Source organism: Podarcis filfolensis (assembly GCF_964270895.1).
Source record: "Podarcis filfolensis genome assembly, chromosome: 6".
NCBI classification, from domain to species: Eukaryota; Metazoa; Chordata; class Lepidosauria; order Squamata; family Lacertidae; genus Podarcis; species Podarcis filfolensis.
The window spans coordinates 589721-608761 of NC_139609.1; the positions used below are offsets into that span (position 1 = coordinate 589721).

Here is a 19041-nt window from a genome sequence, read left to right on the forward strand (position 1 = left end):
GCAGACTGGAGGAGGGCAAATGTTGTCCCTATTTTCAAAAAGGGGAAAAGAGAGGACCCAAATAATTACCGCCCAGTCAGTCTGACATCAATACCAGGGAAGATTCTGGAGCAGATCATTAAGCAAACAGTCTGTGAGCACCTAGAAAGGAATGCTGTGATCACCAATAGTCAGCATGGATTTCTGAAAAATAAGTCATGTCAGACTAACCTGATCTCGTTTTTTGACAGAATTACAACCCTGGTAGATGAAGGGAATGCAGTGGATGTAGCCTACCTTGATTTCAGCAAGGCATTTGACAAGGTGCCCCATGATATTCTTGTAAAGAAGCTGGTAAAATGCGGTCTTGACTATGCTACCACTCAGTGGATTTGTAACTGGCTGACTGACCGAACCCAAAGGGTGCTCATCAATGGTTCCTCTTCATCCTGGAGAAGAGTGACTAGTGGAGTGCCACAGGGTTCTGTCTTGGGCCCGGTCTTATTCAACATCTTTATCAACGACTTGGATGATGGACTCAAGGGCATCCTGATCAAATTTGCAGATGACACCAAACTGGGAGGGGTGGCTAACACCCCAGAGGACAGGATCATACTTCAAAACGACCTTGACAGATTAGAGAACTGGGCCAAAACAAACAAGATGAATTTTAACAGGGAGAAATGTAAAGTATTGCACTTGGGCAAAAAAAATGAGAGGCACAAATACAAGATGGGTGACACCTGGCTTGAGAGCAGTACATGTGAAAAGGATCTAGGAGTCTTGGTTGACCACAAACTTGACATGAGCCAACAGTGTGACGCGGCAGCTAAAAAAGCCAATGCAATTCTGGGCTGCATCAATAGGAGTATAGCATCTAGATCAAGGGAAGTAATAGTGCCACTGTATTCTGCTCTGGTCAGACCTCACCTGGAGTACTGTGTCCAGTTCTGGGCACCACAGTTCAAGAAGGACATTGACAAACTGGAACGTGTCCAGAGGAGGGCAACCAAAATGGTCAAAGGCCTGGAAACGATGCCTTATGAGGAACGGCTAAGGGAGCTGGGCATGTTTAGCCTGGAGAAGAGGAGATTAAGGGGTGATATGATAGCCATGTTCAAATATATAAAAGGATGTCACATAGAGGAGGGAGAAAGGTTGTTTTCTGCTGCTCCAGAGAAGCGGACACGGAGCAATGGATCCAAACTACAAGAAAGAAGATTCCACCTAAACATTAGGAAGAACTTCCTGACAGTAAGAGCTGTTCGACAGTGGAATTTGCTGCCAAGGAGTGTGGTGGAGTCTCCTCCTTTGGAGGTCTTTAAGCAGAGGCTTGACAACCATATGTCAGGAGTGCTCTGATGGTGTTTCCTGCTTGGCAGGGGGTTGGACTCGATGGCCCTTGTGGTCTCTTCCAACTCTGTGATTCTATGATTCTATGAAACCTCTAATTAAAGCTCCCACCCACAAAACAGAAACTGACTAATTTAAAGACAGTGGAGAATGCAGTTATGCGTTTGTAAAGTTATAAAGCAGGGCTAACCTGCAACTGCAGGGTGAGGCTTCCTTGTGCTTTGACATGGAAAAGGACATTGCTTTTTGCGACTGGCAATCAGCCTTTTGCAACTAGATGGAGATGTCCAGGAGCCACCCTTGGCACCTAGCGTCTCCACCTGTCTGGCTGCAGTCAGATGGTCTGTTGGCCCAGCGGCAGCAAAAGACACACATCCTTTTCTGTAGCACTACCCCTGCCAAACACCTAATTTGCCCAGCAGTGCCGCAGCAAGAGATGCATCTTTTGCTCCCATGCTACCCTGCAGACCACCAATTCACCCAGCAGATTTTTTGGTTGTTGTTGTTACAGGGCTTCCTGGTCTGGTAGCAAGGCAGCAAAAATAAAAGTTTGGGGGGGGGAGGAGCACCTAGACATTTTACTTTTAGACAGACCACAATCTAGGTCCCAGGAGCCCCATGGCTCCTAACATTCCTATCCCAGATCCTAACACTGGGTGTTAGGTTAGGGAGAGGAAATGATTTCCTTCAATGCGATATAATTATCCCCTTTTACTATAGAGGGCCTAGGCTAAGTGCCTGCCCTCTTTTCCCCAATGCCTATCCTCAGAGTGTCTTCTTCCCACCAAACTATGAAAACCCTCTGAGGCTGCTGCTTCCCAGAACTTTACTGGGTGACATGCTGCTGCCTACAGTTTCTTTCCTGGGCCATGCTGCCCTTCCGCAGGCCTTCCTGATGTTGCGTGCCTTGCTGCAAGGGCTGCCTGCACAGTTGGGAAGGACCCCAAGACCTATATCAAAACTCCCTGGCTCTCAGACCACAGGTGCACCTTTTGCAGATTTGAAGAGGTCTTGGCCTTCCTCTAGAGGAGCTTGGAACAAGCTCTCTGTTCTGTAGCTGAGCTGCTGGAAACTGTCGTCACAGCCCACCGGCCACCACATGCCTCTGAATGCATACGCCCAGCCAGCTGCTGTGTAGCAGCAGGGGAAAGAATGACATCCATGGAACTGCCACCTCTTTGGAAATGCATGCATTGGATATGGTCGAGCTTAATCCCGTGTGTGGAATTAACAACTGCATATAGATACCCCTGACCCTTGGCTACGTCCCAGATGCTGGCTTCCCCCCTTCCTTTCCCACTAAGTTGCCTGCTGTGTCTTCCAGCCATGAAGGCAGGGAAGTTGGAAGAAATAAAGCAGGCTGTCATCTTTTTACTCTCTGAACTGTTGCATTCCATACAGTAGGAAACATTTCTCTGCTTCATGACCAGCTCACTTTCCTCTCTGGAAAGAACACTGGGCTTCTGTCCTGGCTGCTGGCAGGCTGTCTCTGGGGCATCATGTTGTTGCTGCTTCCTGCACTGGCTGCTTGTTAGAGGCCGAGTTTTGCTTTCCGGGTTGGATTTTGTTTCCTATGTTCCTTTTATGAGCAGTCCAGCAAGTTGGACTGATTGCAGTCTGGTTTCTTTCTTCTTTTTGCTTTCCTTTTTATAGCAAACCATCACTTCTTCCCTTAGTTTGTTCCATTGATTTTGAATGACAAAAACATTAGCAGTTTCTCAGATACTTAAAATGAAGTGCTCTTTGAAAGCTTATGGTGTTTGTGGTTTAAGATGCTACAGAACTTTTTGTTTTGGCTGCAACATGGGTAATGTGGCTAATTGTACAGAAATTTGTACCACTGAAAACAGTACCACAGTGAATAGCTAAGCTTGGTGTGGAGTATGAAGAGAGCAAGTAGAAGCATTTTTAGATTTTCCCTTAAGATTTTTTTGTGAAGTTCCAGAGATTACATAATCATCATGATCTGGTTTAGGTTGAAGCATATAGTGAACATTTGACGGGGGTGATACCATGTGCACGTGTGCATGGAACAGCAAGTGCCTGGGTGTTTTCATTCGAAAGTGCTTTTTTCATTTGGGTGCTTTTTCTCTGGATTTGCCATCTTTTGTTTACTTACTTACTATGGAGCAGCTACATGATTTTCAGAGTAAACCTTCAGCGTTCCCCCCCCCCATCAATTTGTAGCTATGATAGGCTTTTTACTTCCAATGCTTTGCAGGACTCAGAGGAAACGGCCTTATTCCAAGTCAGACCATTGATCCCTGTAGCTCAGTATTGTTGACTATTAGCAGCTGTCCAAGGTTTCAGGTGGGTGTCTTTCTGGTATTCTACCACCCAGCTATGGCCCTTCCCACTATTTAACCATTGAAAAAATCAAATAAAAAATAGAGAACATGAGTAATTTTAAGATCTCCCCCTGCAGGAAGAAAAAGTGTCATCAGGGAAATTTCAAGGAGCAAATCAGAAGTACAGTACTCATCACGAATCCCTAGCCCAGATCAACAGGAAGCAATAACATAGGCTGAATTTGCAAACAGAAGCCTTTCACTTAGCAACACAGTGGATCTTTGCTAAATGGGATATACTTGCGAGTAGACACTATAGAAAGAGCATGGTTATGGAGAAGGGCATCTTTGTTGGGTAATCTAGAAAGCTATATAGGACTGTGTGGACCACCTTTTAATCCCATGTCCAGATTATTGTAGAAAATACTGCATCAGCTGTGCTGAAGGGCTTTAAGGGAGAAGCACCTTCTGCTTGTCTTTACTTTCCTGCAGAGCTTCAACAGCACCATGGGATGAGCCATGAAGAGCCAGTTCTCCTTAGACTACTGTATTATGCAGTAGGGTGTGGTCCTTACCAGCTGCTGGGAATCCTTCATGGGGAGAGTGCTGGCCCAGAATGTGGCCTTCCTGTGGGGGTTGGTTTGGCCATTGTGAAACAGGAGGCTGTGCTAGATGGGCCTTTGGTCTGAACCAACAGGGATTTCCTTATGTTCTTAATTTAAACCTTTGAAAAAAGTGCTCACTGAACCTCACTGCTACATTCTGCAAAGAATGGATGAGAAGCTGAAGAAACCATGTCCCTCTTTTCTCATAGTTTATTTATTTATTTTTACAAAAGACTTCCTTCTTAAGTCCAGCTCCTTGCAGCAAACAAAGAGAAGGATGAAGAAGGGAGAGGTGGCTTCTGTTCCACAAGTTGGGCTTCAGAAGGAAGTGCCATCAATGTCTCACTGCTCCTGCTGTTAAGCTGTGGGTGAACATATCAGACAACACAGCGATTCTTCAAACAGCTCTTGTTTATTCAGAGGCAAGAACAGAACTGAAGGGCTCAGTCAGCCTGCTTATATAGAGCTCCAGTACAACGTTACTGTAGCAACTTTCTAAAACTATCCAATCACTGAACGTCACTTTCGATCCTTCATTTGCATAACTATCTACAGTATCCCCCTGCTGGCCCAGGGTGAGAACTTCAGTACATAACACCACTCTCCACCAAGATAAGGCGTTAGTTACAATCGTAATGGTTTCCTTATATACAGCACTACACGTAATGGTTCAATTAGGCACAAAAGCATATCGGTTACATTTCACATACCTCCACATACTTAGACCAATAGTGTTACATGTCCAACAACATAGTCCTTTAAATAAGTTGGGCGCTTGGAAACTCTGCCAGACCGCCGGGGACTGGTAGCCAAGTCCGGGGGGCCACCCAATTCTTGCTGAGGCTGTGGTGCGACCCTAGGTGGCATTGAAACAAAGTCCCCTGGATCTGCTGCTGTGGGTGGAACCTCCACAAGTGGAGTTGGCGGAATGTCAGGCACGGCAGTGGTCTGAGTCTGTGGTAAGTCCAGCAGACCATCTGAAGTGGCTTGGTTCGGCTCCACACCGGCAGTTTGCGAGAGAGGTGTAGGTGGAGCCTCACCATCTGTAAGTGTCTGTTCCGGAGCCACGAGCGCAGTTGGGGGCACCGCGGTAGTGTCCAAGTCCCCAACCCTGCGCCTAAGCTGGTCTATGAGCCGGCGCCACAAGCGTCCGTCGTCGAGTGCCACCTGGTACGAGCGAGGCCCAGTGACTCCCACTACTGTGGCTGGCATCCAAGGAATGGCCCCCACAAAGTTCTGGGCAAATACCTGGTTTCCTGGAACAAATGACCGTGGTGCGTTGGCACAGCCTGGGGGTTCAGCCACGGCAAAGTCTGGGTGCAGCCGGTCAAGCAGGGACCCGAGGCGGCGGCCCATAAGCAGTTTGGCAGGACTCTGCCCTGTGGCCACAGGGTGATGTGTTGTACGAACAAGTATTCGGCAACCCGCTCGTGCCAGTATCCCTAGTCTAGACGCGCCAGTGCCTCTTTTGTCGAGCGTACCATTCTCTCTGCCCGTTGCTGGACAGATGAAATGGTGCCATTAGGGCATGGCGGATGCCCAGTCCCAAAAGGTACCGCTCAAAAGTGCCTGATGTGAACTGTGGTCTGTTGTTGGAGACACCCATGCGTCACAAAGAGGCCTCGCAGCACCCGGATGACAGCCTCGGTAGTGGGGGAGGGCATCAGGGCCACCTCCAGCCATTTGTAATAGGCGTCCGGCTGTGAAAGGGGCCGGCCAGATCGATGTGCACCCTCGACCAGGGTGTCTTGGGCGTCTCCCAGGTGTGTCCCTTAGCTGCCGGTGGCACAGGCCTCGATTCTTGGCACGCTTGACAGGCGGAAACCCAGGCAGTGATGGCATCGTCCATGTTAGGCCACTAGACATAACACCGAGCCAACGCCTTCATTTTGACGATTCCTGGGTGGCCAACGTGCAGAGCCTCAATAACGCGTTGACGGAGTCTTTGGGGAATCACGACGCGGTCTCCCCACAGCAGACAGCCGCGATGAGCTGAGAGTTCATGTTGTCTGGTTGCGAAGGGCTGGAACTCCGATGCAAAAGGCCCTTGTGGCCACCCCCTCCACACCCAGTTGAGCACACGGCTGATGGTGCGATCCTGGGCAGATGCGGAGGCCACAGTGGCAACCAATACAGGATCTGCAGGAAGATCCTCAATCAGGAGGAGTGATGAAGCAGGAGCCTGGTCTTCCACAAATGCTGGAAGAGGGCAACGGCTGAGGGCGTTGGCATGGCCCATCGATTTCCCCGGGCGATGGACGAGCCGGTAGTGGTAGGCAGCCAGGAAAACAGTCCATCGCAGCATGCGCGGCGAGAGGACCGGTGGAGTTGGACGATCACCGGCAACAAGGCCCAGGAGTGGCTTGTGGTCAGTGATGAGGTCAAAAGTTCTGCCGTAGAGGTATTCATGGAACCTCTTCACTCCAGCCACAAGTGCCAGTGCCTCCTTGTCAAGCTGGCTGTAATTCTGTTCAGTCAGAGATAGCGTCCTGGAAAAGTAGGCGAGCAGTGCTTCTTTTCCGTCTGGAAAACAGTGGCTAAGGACAGCGCCGATGCCAAAAGGTGAGGCATCACAGGCAAGGACCAGCGGCCTGGCTTCACTGTACTGTACCAGCACACTGTCCGATGAAAGGAGAGCCTTGACCGCCTTGAAGGCCGCCGTCTCCCGATGACCCCAGGACCAAGGTGCCTTCGTGCTGAGGAGTCGTTGAAGAGGCTCAGCCACTGTGGCTTTGTGGGGCAGGAACATGTTATAAAATTTCAGCAGTCCCAGGAACGCCTGCAACTCCGTCTTGTTCTTTGGGATGGGGGCCTGCTGGATACCGCGGATCTTGGATGTGGTCAGGTGAAGGCCGGAGGCGTCGATAAGATAGCCCAGGAACTCCACCTGTGGAACGGCGATCTGGCACTTCTTCCTCTTTACCTTGAGCCCGGCCTCCTGGAACCTGGTCAGCACGGCACGGAGGCACTCAAACAGCTGCTGGTGTGAGTCTGCGGACACCAAGACGTCATCAAAATATGGTACCACGCCTGGAAGCCCTTGCAGGAGACGCTCCATAAGGCTTTGGAAGATGCCAGGAGCCACACTCACCCCGAACTGCAAACGGCGGCAACGGAATGCCCCTCGGTGGGTGACGATCGTCTGGGCTTCAGCAGTGGCATCATCAACGGGCAGTTGTTGATAGGCTTGGGCAAGGTCCAGCTTAGCGAAGACCTTACCCTCATCTAGGGAATGCAGCAGATGTTGGACAACAGGAACCGGATAAGCATGCTGTTGAAGTGCCTTGTTGATCGTGCACTTGTAGTCAGCGTAGATTCTCGCCGACCCGTCTGGCTTGACAGGTGTGACGATGGGGGTTTCCCACTTGGCGTGGTCAACCAGCTCCAAAACTCCTTGGGCGATCAGCTTGTCCAGTTGTTCATCCACCTTAGCCTTGAGAGCAAAGGGAACCTGGAGTGGCTTTAGCTTGATGGGGGCGACTTGTGGATCAAGGCTAAAGGAGATGGGCGTACCTGTATATTGCCCCAAAGTGCCGTCAAAAACCTCGGCAAAGTCTTTGACCAGACCCTCAGTCTCTGCGTTAGAGATGCAGTTGATGCCGGTGACTTCCAGGCTGAGGGCATCAAACCAGTCTAGTCCTAGGAGGCTTGGCCGCTGACCTTCGACCACTACCAGTCGGAGCAGGCCTGAAAAATCCTTGAAGGTGATCCGGAATCGGCCAACGCCTACCACGGGAATGTCGTTTCCCTGGTAGTCTCTCAGGTGTATGCGGTGAGAGTCGAGTTGCCTTTTGGACACTCTGGGTACCAGTCTTTTGATGGTGCTCCAAGGCACGATGGACAGGGCAGACCCGGTGTTGATCTCCATGTCACATGGAGCTCCTTCAATGAGCACCGTGACATTCAGCTTGCGTTGCGTAGGTGAGTCGGTTTGGCCAATCATGGTTCCAGACGGGCAGCGGCAGTTGGTGAGAGCGAAACAGCTTTCCTTCACGGACTGGAGTGAAGACTTAGACTTGCGAGTCGGTGAAGGGGGGGGTGTCAGACGGAGCCGATCGACAGACCTTAGCGATGTGGCCCCTTCTGGAACACTTCCGACAGATGGAGTCTCTGAATCGACACTTGGCACGGGAATGGTTGCCTCCGCAGCCGGCACATTCTGATTGGCCCTTGGACTTCTTTTGGAACTTCCTGCACTCCCACTTTGTTTGGTGCACGTCATCGTCTTCACTGGAGGATGCCTCATCACTGCTGGCCTCTTCGTGATGCACTGGAACTGGCTTCCTAGCAAGACGCGGGCTGCTGGGTGAGAACTTCAGTACATAACACCTGCCTTCTATGAAATCCTGAAGAGCCTGAGAAGCAGTGGCCCCTTATTTTCTCTATGGGTAGCATGTGGCAGGGAGGGAAGGTTGTTTGCAGGAGGGAGCAGCATGAGGCACTGCTGCTGCCTTTCCAAGAGAGAAATCCTTTGTCCTCCCCACCTCCCAGAGGGACATGTAGTTTTTTGCACTTCCCAGTTGGGCTTTGCTGTGAGGTGCTGCTTCTGCAAAACCCAGAACAAGGGCAAAGCCACTGTCTTCCCTGAATTCTAAGCATGTGATTTGTGACCCATGAAATGGAGGGTTAATAGCAGCCATGACTAATGAAGCAGTGGTGATGATGTGTGACTGTGGCAACTCCTGCAGCACTACTATGGCACGATGTATATGCGTGCAGCAGCAAGCATATTCTCCTGTAAATATATAATTATAACTTAGAAGAACCCTGGGTCCTGCAGTCTTTCTAAACAGCAAACACCTTCCCGTGGGTGCTGGGTGGGGAGAGAGGAAACCGTAGTGGGAGACAGCCATCAGCCCTGCCATCCTAATCAACTTGTCTGGACTCTGTCACAAGCGGCTTATCGTCACTCACTTGGCCACAGTGTCAACGGCTGGTTTGATAGCAAAATAAAAATAGAGGTTGGTTTTATCACACTGGTATGTCCAACCTCTGGACAGTTTCATCCAGCAGCTTCATTTGGCATCCCAGAGGTGATAGCACTGATACTTTCAGGACATTTCCAAAGTAGCACAGAAACTTGGCCAACATGGTCTGTGGGGGCAACTTAACTTTTAAAACTCTGTTTCTTTCAAGATTCCACAAGCAGTTTGCCAGAATTTGCCACCCTAAAGTATTAAAAACTGCTGAGAGTTCTAAAGACCATAGTGCAATAATGATTTGTGGATCTCGTGAGATTTGTGAGAGAACATAACATAGCGGATAATTTGTGAGACTGCAGCTGCCTCCCTCCCTCCCTGCCACTTCCATGGGTCCATTTACAACCAACTGCCCACAGAGTGTGAAAGTAATCTGTACATATCAGCATATTTGCATTGAGAAGTACAATGCCTATGGACATAAAGGTTGTGTTTGTCTGCAATAGTGACTAGCCGTTGGTAGGCCTCTACTCTAGGAACTCTTCCTTTAAGAACATCTAAGCTAGTGGTGATAACTACGGTACTTCTTGGGGAAGTGACTTCCCAAAGGAATTGGATTCCTTGGGTAAGAAGCTGGAAGTAGACCAGGAAGCATCTGAAATTTTGTCAGTAGAAAATCTGCCTCTGTTTGGATTCCTGCTGAGGGTGGGGTCTTTGCTTTGAGTGAGGCAGTTGACTTTGGATGGCCCCCATGGGCACCATGCCTTTCTGAGGAGGAAGAGCTGTAAGTCTGATTCATTTCCTCTTGTTCTTCGGTGCTTTCACTGTCATACTATTGAGGACAAGTTGAACTGTCAAAGAATTACAGAGAGACTAGGCAGGATATGAAGGAAATGGGACCTGCAGGTCTAGAGAGCCAGTGTGGTGTAGTAGTTAAGAGCGGTGGACTCGTAATCTGGGGAACCGGGTTCGCGTCTCCGCTCCTCCACATGCAGCTGCTGGGTGACCTTGGGCTAGTCACACTTCTCTGAAGTCTCTCAGCCCCACTCACCTCACGAGAGTGTTTGTTGTGGGGGAGGAAGGGAAAGGAGAATGTTAGCCGCTTTGAAACTCCTTAGGCTAGAGATAAAGTGGGATATCAAATCCAAACTTCTCCTCCTCCTCTTCTTCTTCTTCTTCTTCTTCTTCTTCTTCTTCTTCTTCTTCTAGTTTACAGCCAGAAAAGCATTTGATGTCTCAGCTTTTGAGAGGAGTTGAATAGTGGGCCTTAGCACTGTTTCTTCTGCTCCTGCTCCCCAGACCTGCCTATTAGTGCAGTGGCTAGCTAACGCCATGGCAATTGTGCCATGGGGTTGAAATCTGGTGTTTTTATTCCAAGGCTCAAAATGGCTTGTCCCTATTTTTCCAGAGCATGTGGATTTCTTAGCCACCAAAATGTGTAGTCACCCTGGAGACCAGACTCTGCCACGTTGGCCGCAGCTTTTGGTATGTGAGAGCAAAGGCCGCATGTGTCTTCTCCTTTGCTTAAGGTTCTGCCTCTGGTGTTTGATGTGAGGCAAATGGGCCAGGAAGGAAGGCTCAATTTCACCTGTTATCCTATGCACAAGAGAGAGTTTTAGTGCGCTCCCTGGCAGCTGATAATGTTGCAGTCAAGCTGGAAAGCCTAAGCATGTATGCTCTAATTCGAAAATAGCCTAAAATATTAAAAGGCAGATACCTGATCCACACAGTGTCAGGGAGGACTTCAGTTCTAAGAGTAACTGAGATGGCAGCTGCTGCTTTGTTGCGTTCTCTCCCCCTGCCCGGTTGGTGCTTGGGGTACACTGGCTGTACACGTTCTCTGCTGCTGATATGGGAGATGCCAGTGGCTATTGCTGTTGAGTGTCAGCAAGAGGATGGTGCTGAATGTGCTATCAGGGTGTTTTTTTCTTCTCCCTGTCAGGATACCAACACCAAAGTAATTTGCCTGAGGTTCTGAGCTTGGGTTACATGGTGTCTGAACCTCTTGAGCTTTCAGAGTCACTTTGCTTTTGTGATGAAGCAACTATTCTGTGTTTACAAATGCCATGACAGCAAGCCATGTTGGGAATCTCAGGTGAGATACACTTACAGTGAAGTTGCTCCCAGTTTGCACACTCATTCAAGGAATAACAAGTTCAGGTTTGTTCCAAATCTATTAAATATTTAGGTATGTTAATGTCAAGAGATGAAACACAGTTAGTTACAGTTCATATGAATAAATTAATAAAAGAGGCTTCTTCAGATATCGATAGGTGGGAGTCATTGAACCTTACCCTTTGGGCGAATGCTCTCAAAATGAATATTATTCCCAGATTCATTTATATCTTGATAAGACTTCCAGTTTTTATATCTGGATCATATTTTCAAAAGATAAACTCATTGTTCATTGAAATGCCTTTGGGGCTCAGCAGCACCAAGAATATCCTTGCAGAGAATGCAGCTACAAATTAAAGAAGGCGGTTTCGAAATCCCAAATTTGGAATTATATAATTATGTTTACCTACTGTCAAGTACTAAATATTGGAATTCCACTGTTGGCCATAATTTTCCAATGTGGGCAACGCTAGCATATATGTATGTAGCACCTTTGGTTGGTTGGACAATACTAGGATTAAAATATCTGAAATGTCAGGGGACTCTGGAAACAATTAAATCACAGAAGAATATGGAATACATTGGCTAATAAAAACAAATTTGTTCCATTTTTACATGCTAAACTTACCCTGTGGGGAAACCCCACACTAAGAATTGCAAAAAAAAGGTGGTGATATGGAAAAATTGGATGGAAGAAGGTGTACTGACATTGGACCAACTGATAGATGAGGAAGATTAATTTTATGCTTTTGCTGTTTTAAGACAAAAATATCACCTATCAGATGCAGCTCAATGACAATATCTTCAAGTACAGCATCTCCTAACAAGTGTGTTTGAGCCATCACCCCTTTCAGCTTCTGAGACACCTGAAATATTGGAGCAATTGGACAACTATTCAAAAATAAAAAGCCAGCAATTACTTTTTATAGATATCTATTAGAATCATAGAATCATAGAGTTGGAAGAGACCACAAGGGCCATCGAGTCCAACCCCCTGCCAAGCAGGAAACACCATCAGAGCACTCCTGACATATGGTTGTCAAGCCTCTGCTTAAAGACCTCCAAAGGAGGAGACTCCACCACACTCCTTGGCAGCAAATTCCACTGTCGAACAGCTCTTACTGTCAGGAAGTTCTTCCTAATGTTTAGGTGGAATCTTCTTTCTTGTAGTTTGGAACCATTGCTCCGTGTCCACTTCTCTGGAGCAGCAGAAAACAACCTTTCTCCCTCCTCTATGTGACATCCTTTTATATATTTGAACATGGCTATCATATCACCCCTTAACCTCCTCTTCTCCAGGCTAAACATGCCCAGCTCCCTTAGCCGTTCCTCATAAGGCATCGTTTCCAGGCCTTTGACCATTTTGGTTGCCCTCCTCTGGACACGTTCCAGTTTGTCAGTGTCCTTCTTGAACTGTGGTGCCCAGAACTGGACACAATACTCCAGGTGAGGACTGACCAGAGCAGAATACAGTGGCACTATTACTTCCCTTGATCTAGATGCTATACTCCTATTGATGCAGCCCAGAATTGCGTTGGCTTTTTTAGCTGCCGTGTCACACTGTTGGCTCAATACACAATACAGAAATTAACAATACACAAATTCAATATGCAGACTGCAAGAGATGATTGGAATAAAGAATTGGAATAAAGAATTGGAATTTTCAATATTACTCAGTGGGAAAATGTTTTAAAATGTTTTAGCTTCAATACCCAAGGTGTCATTAGATTTAAAATTAAGACTAATACATCAGAAAATAATATTTAGAGTTTATTGGACTCCTTTACAGTTGTATAAAAAAAGGGGTAGCTAAGATAGCTAAGTGTTGGAGATGTGGCAAGGACAATGCCTCTCTGAAACACATGTTTGTACAGTGCTCTTTAAGTTCTAGGAGAAAATGCTGGACTGTGTAACTATGACTATGCAGAAAAAGTTAAATCTTTCAGTGGATAATATTTTATTGAACTATATACCTGCTGTATGGAAATTTTCAAAGGGACAATGGAAATGGATTTTCTGTGCCCGAAAGGTGGCCAAGAGATTGAGGAATTGGAAAAATGAAGCTTTGATACCATTCAATCAATGGACTGACGATATGACATCACTGACAATTTATGAACAGACTGCTGACAGGTGCATAAATAAATATGGATAAATACGATAACATTTGGAATGAGTTTATACAAAATGCAGTAGGCTATTAATATTTACATAAGCACTAGGACAATAACACTATGCCAATTTATATAAGAATGTACAGTGGTACCTCGCAAGACGAAATTAATTCGTTCTGCGAATTTTTTCGTCTTGCGAAGCACGGAACTGCACCTCTTCAAGCAATGCACCCGGTTTTAAGAAAAAGGAAACAAACTGGCAAGACGTTTTCGTCTTGCGAAGCAAGCCCATAGGGAAATTCGTCTTGCGAAGCAACTCAAAAAACGTAAAACTCTTTCGTCTTGCGAGGCATTCGTCTTGCGAGGCATTCGTCTTGCGAGGTACCACTGTATGGGAATATTGTATATTGCTTCCCCCCTCCAAATTCCCACTTTTATATGTATCTTTGTTGTTGTTTTTGTCCCTCTTACTCTTCCTTTTTTCTGTATCACTATATTTCTTTTGATTGAAATCACCCTAATAAAATATAAATATTAAAAAAGTTGCTCCCAGTTCCAGTAACCACATGGAAGCAGCTTAAGGTCCAAATAGTTTTTACTGTTGCAGAAGATAAGGCTTAGTAAAACTGTTCTGGGCGTGGATATATACAACTTGTAGGCTTTTGCAGATACAGATATATATATCGATACATACAATTACAAAGTATCTCCATTGCTCCAGATAAACTCCAGCAATGCTTGACAACTAACACCAACAGACGGATGACTCATAGACTAACAAACATTACTGAACTGACATACATTAATCACAAATATAGTTGGGGCACTGGGCTGTTAGCAAAGCAACTGGAATGGCTAATCTTTCACATCCATGGGGTGATTTACACTTATGAAGGAAAGCAACCCCTTCTCATGTCCAGTTATTCCAACAAGCATTGCAAGCAAAAGCAATTTAAGAATTTCCAAAAAGGAAGGGGTTGAACTTGAAAACAGAGAGATTCTTTTCAGTGATCTAGGATTCACCCCAATATCTTAACTGACTTGAACACAAACTTGAATTAAACCTCTGCAAGTCAAATACTGGTTTAACAGTGAATGAGGTTCTTTTAGTCTTAAGGTGCTTCAGTCCCCAAGAGAGAAAGGAAGCAAGGGGGTTCATATTATTTTTTCTGAGACGCTATTGCAGCAGCAGCAAGAGGAATAGAGGATAGAGGGTTCTTCAACTGGTACAGTGGTACCTCTGGTTACAAACTTAATTTGTTCCGGAGGTCCGTTCTTAACCTGAGACTGTTCTTAACCTGAGGTACCGCTTTGCCTAATGGAGCCTCCTGCTGCCACTGCACCACTGCCACGCAATTTCTGTTCTCATCCTGGGTCAATGTTCTTAACCCGAGGTACTACTTCCAGGTTAGTGGAGTCTGTAACCCAAAGTGCTTGTAACCCGAGGTGTTTGTAACCCGAGGTACCACTGTAATTCTGTCTATTTTTCAACTGCCTAGGTAGAGGACTGTCCACTGGGACAGCATCCAGCAACTGGGTCCTGGAAGCAGTGTAGGATTGAAGGGCATTACAACACTTTTCTAGCTACCCATTCCTTGTGGTTGTCCCCATGGAGAGCTCTGGAAAGAAAGGTGTGACTTCTCTCCCACACGCTTGGCTCTTACAAGAGGTGCAAAAAGTCCACAGCGAGAAATGGTCCTCCTTTTCTCTCTCTTGTTCTCCATGTTTGCTCTTGCATCTCAGCAGGAGACAAAAGATGTCTCCTCTCTCAAAGTGAGGTTGAAGAAGAAAGAAGGAAATGAGGCCCTTATCCCTAAGAGTATCAGTCTAGACTGGAGAGAAGGTCAGCCCAGGTTAGGTCAGAAAGGTCAGTCTAGGAAACTTGGCAGTTCCTCTTTCTATCTGCTCTGTCCTAGGCAGACACATCAGCCTCAGTGCAAGCTGAGTTGCATCCCAGTCTGGGGGGAGCATCTCATGCCTTTTCAAGATGAACGGAATCTGGGACAGGAAAAGAGGGCAAAGGGTTCACCCCTCCTGGCAGTATCCAAATTGCCCTTCCTGCCTCTTCTGCACATGAATTTGCCTTGCCTTGCTCTGCATTTTGCTTCTCAGGCTTTGAGAAGCAGATGCAAGGTTTCTGACAGGATCCTGCAGCCCTCCTGCCTCCTCTGAGGTGGGAAGTGCTTGCCTGGCTTGGGGAAGGAAATGGGAAGGCTCTTGGACGCTGCCAGAGCATTTCGCCTCCCTCCTTAAGCCAGGCAGAAGCTTCCTGGGCTTTGGGAAGAAGGCGCAGGGCTCTGATTTAGGGAAAGAAAAAGGTCTCTGAACTGCGTTCTGGAGTGTTCTGCCAGAAAAAAAGCGCTGGGCGTGGTGTTTGGCATGGGGAGCCAGTTTGTAGGTATCTGAAAGTTCATATTTTGATTACATGTTTTCTTGTTTCTCTGCTGTGCAGCTGAGAAAGTAACTTCGTTGGGAAAGGACTGGCACAAGTTCTGTTTGAAATGTGAGCGCTGCAACAAGACCCTGACTCCTGGTGGGCATGCTGAGGTAAGAGTCCCACTGGACATGGCCTGCTGCATTGGGGTAGTTTCTGGGAGCGCTTGCCTTTGATCTGCCAACTGGGTGGACATATTTTAGCCAATAGCCTCTCTTCTGAATTCTGCCAACAAAGTGTTTACCCTCAAGATGTTTGGGGCAATTGTAGTGTCATGCAGGATAAGGTGTTCCAGCTCTTCACTGTCACAATTACCCAGAGGAACAATTGGGGCAGCACCTCCCAGTCTGTGAGGCTCCAGCGCAGTAGGCGCTTTCCAGTTCACAGGGTTGTGTGGGATTTGTTGCATGTTAAGATGGGCTTCCCATTTCACTTTGCACAAGGATAGTTCATCAGGAGTATCTTTTCAGTGGCAGAACAAGAAACAGGAACGACAAATTAGAAAGGAAAGAAATGATTCTACCTAATTCTGTGTTGCCTGAAAGCAAAAGCTTTTCATTTTTATATTTTTTTTCTAAGTTTCTGTGCCATTTCAGATAAGTTTATGAAATGATTTATGCCTATCTTTCCCCCTTTCTGTCTGTATGTGTAAATACTCCATTTGAATCTGGAAGGTGGTTCCTCTTGTTGTTCCTTCTAAAAACTAAATAAGGAGGTTAAATCATACCTTAGACAATACCTTGATTAATTATAAAAATATTTCTACCTTGAACGCTGTATCCATACATGGGGATACAAGGGCAGTTCACAATTCCAGTATAAACAATAAAATCATCAAAATAATTACAACACCTTAATAAACAACAAAGCAGCAGCAGCAATAACAAAATGTTAGAGCAGCCACAGAGTAGAGCATTTAAATCACCTAGCATTCCATTAAAGTGCAAGGCAAAACAAATGCATTGGCCTCCAGTGGCACCTTCTGCAGGCTGGGTGCAATTGAGAAGTAGGCCGCACTGTGGGTGGGCACAGAGCAGAACAGGCACGGAGTGCAATAAGCCTCATCCCACAAGCATGGTTTGCCATGTTTAGCTTTACTGGGCAGTGTAAAGACAAAAAACCCTGAGAGTGGCTGACTATAGAGGAGGGAAGCAGGATGTTGTACAGTCCTTGGGCCTCCCCCATTGCGTGGGGGCCCAGGCGCTGCCCGGCCAGCTCCCTCCCTCAAGGCTGTTGCTGCTGCTCCAAAGTGCTTGGCATATGCTCCTAAGCCTAGACTTCGAGTCATTGTAAATTGTTGGAAGGTGACTTCTACTCTTCCTTCCCACTTGGGAACCAGAAATTATTATTGCTTCAGCTCTTCTGCTCCTGGCCTAGGGGCACTTTGCCTCCGTCAGCTCAAGCAAACACCATTTATTCCCCAATTAATGTTGTAGAGAGAGCAGAAGGAAAGTGTATCTGGGTACTGTATCAAGTGTGCCCACATAGAGAGCTGTAGGTAGGAATCATCTGCTTTCAAGGCATGAGGTTCCCCATTATGTGGAATCTGAGGAAAGTGACTCACCCGAGAAGCACTTTCTCTCTGAAGGTGTGTCTTGGCCAGCACACTGGAGTGCTTCCAGGGAGCTGGGAAGGTTTCTTCCTGACTGCACCACGTCCCACACTTGGAGGAGTCACACCCAGCAATTTTCTTTCCGTGCTTCACGTGGTGGGTGAGCTTCTCTCTTGTCTGCTAACTGATGACAAGCCTGCTGTTGCTACTGGAAGGATGTTTTCTCAAGCTGTATTTGCTCTTCCTTCTATGGAAGTACAAGCAGTGCATTCCTCGCATTAAGGGAGAAATATGTTCATGCCTTATCACCATTTCCTCTCACAAATTGACTCCTGTCGACAGTTAAGTGCAGATACTGCCAATATTGTTTGCTACGCCTGTGATGTTCATGCTAGAGCAACACAGCACAGTACTAGAGCACTGAATGAAACCTAATGAACAACTAAACATGCAATACCTGAATACATCCTCATACATATGCATCTCAAAACCTCAATATAAACAAGTATAGACATGTTCCTTCTATGTGGAAATATGATACTCCTGTCACTAAAAATTGTGGATGATTGACAAATTCTCATCTTCCATTTGTTATAAGCATATGAAAACACACATGTAACATCTGAAAAGGCCCATGTCAAAAAATTGCTGCTTTACAGCATAATCTGTTATTGCTGAATTATTTGCTTTGTTCATCTGTTTATAAAACTTAATAAACACAGTTTAAAAAAGAGAGGAACAGGAAAGGTGCTGGTTTGCTGAAAGGTTATTCTGGTGCCCCAGGGCGATGAGGAGGCAGGGAGAGAACAAGCCTCTTTCTTCTCGCTGCAAGCTGCTGCTACTGCTGCTTGCCAGATGAGTAAAAGGAAGGATATTTGGCAGCTGGTGCAGACAGCTTTGGTAGGCCTGCCATATGAAAGGCGGCGCTTTGTCCTGGATCTTAGGCAAGTCAATCAGATTTTTTGCCAGCTCAGATTTTGACTTCAAAAGCTTGCATTTGATATTTGATATTTTGATTTGATTTTTTAAAAAAACGCTTTATTGGTTTTTTAAAAAAAACTACACAACACAAAGTACCGGTAATCAACAGAAAGAAAAAAATAAACAAACATTCATTCCATAATTAGCGCTTGTTGTAGGTAAGTTTGTAGTTGGTTTCCACATGACCTCTGGTCCCTGCATTGTGGTTCCCAAATTACGTTATTTTTACTACACACTAAGCTTTATCTCTTCTAGGTTATTTTGATAACATTGCTTTTATAAAGTTCTCTTGTTACATGCAGAAAGTCAATCCAGACCTGCCAACAGATTTATGTTTTTGCAATGTTCTTTTAAATAAACTGTACACATCCCACTCTCTATTAAATTTTTGAACAGTGACATCTCAAAACCTTGCTGATAGTCTGGCTAGTTCTGCATATTCTTGCATTTTGTTTTGCCAGTATAGCTTGGATGGAATAGCATCTCCTTTCCAACCCTTTGCAATTAAAATTCTAGCTGCTACTGTAGCATACATGAAAATTATCCTAAATTTGTTTGGAATTTAGTTGTTCATTGTTCCTAGCAGGAAGGCTTCAGGCATCTTGGGGAAAGAACATTTTTTTATGTTTGTTGTAAATTATCTCCCAAAATTCTCTAATTCAGGGGTCGGCAAACTATGGTCCGGGGGCTGGATGCGGCCC

The 19041-nt window shown here is 46.3% G+C and overlaps 1 protein-coding gene across 3 annotated transcripts in view; it reads left to right on the forward strand.

Moving 5' to 3' along the window:
- Window positions 1–19041, forward strand: part of LOC310765869 (cysteine-rich protein 2) — a 47448-nt gene that overhangs the window by 15121 nt on the left and 13286 nt on the right. Inside the window, exons 1-2 of one of the 3 annotated variants that reach the window (XM_083621487.1) lie at window positions 13294–13392; window positions 15826–15920. In XM_083621487.1, coding sequence (XP_083477613.1) covers window positions 13374–13392; window positions 15826–15920 — 114 coding nt within the window. In that variant the 5' untranslated portion in view covers window positions 13294–13373. Of the gene's footprint in view, window positions 1–13293; window positions 13393–14877; window positions 15005–15825; window positions 15921–19041 lie in introns of those variants that run through there. The other 2 variants (XM_083621486.1, XM_083621485.1) reach the window with 2 other exon arrangements.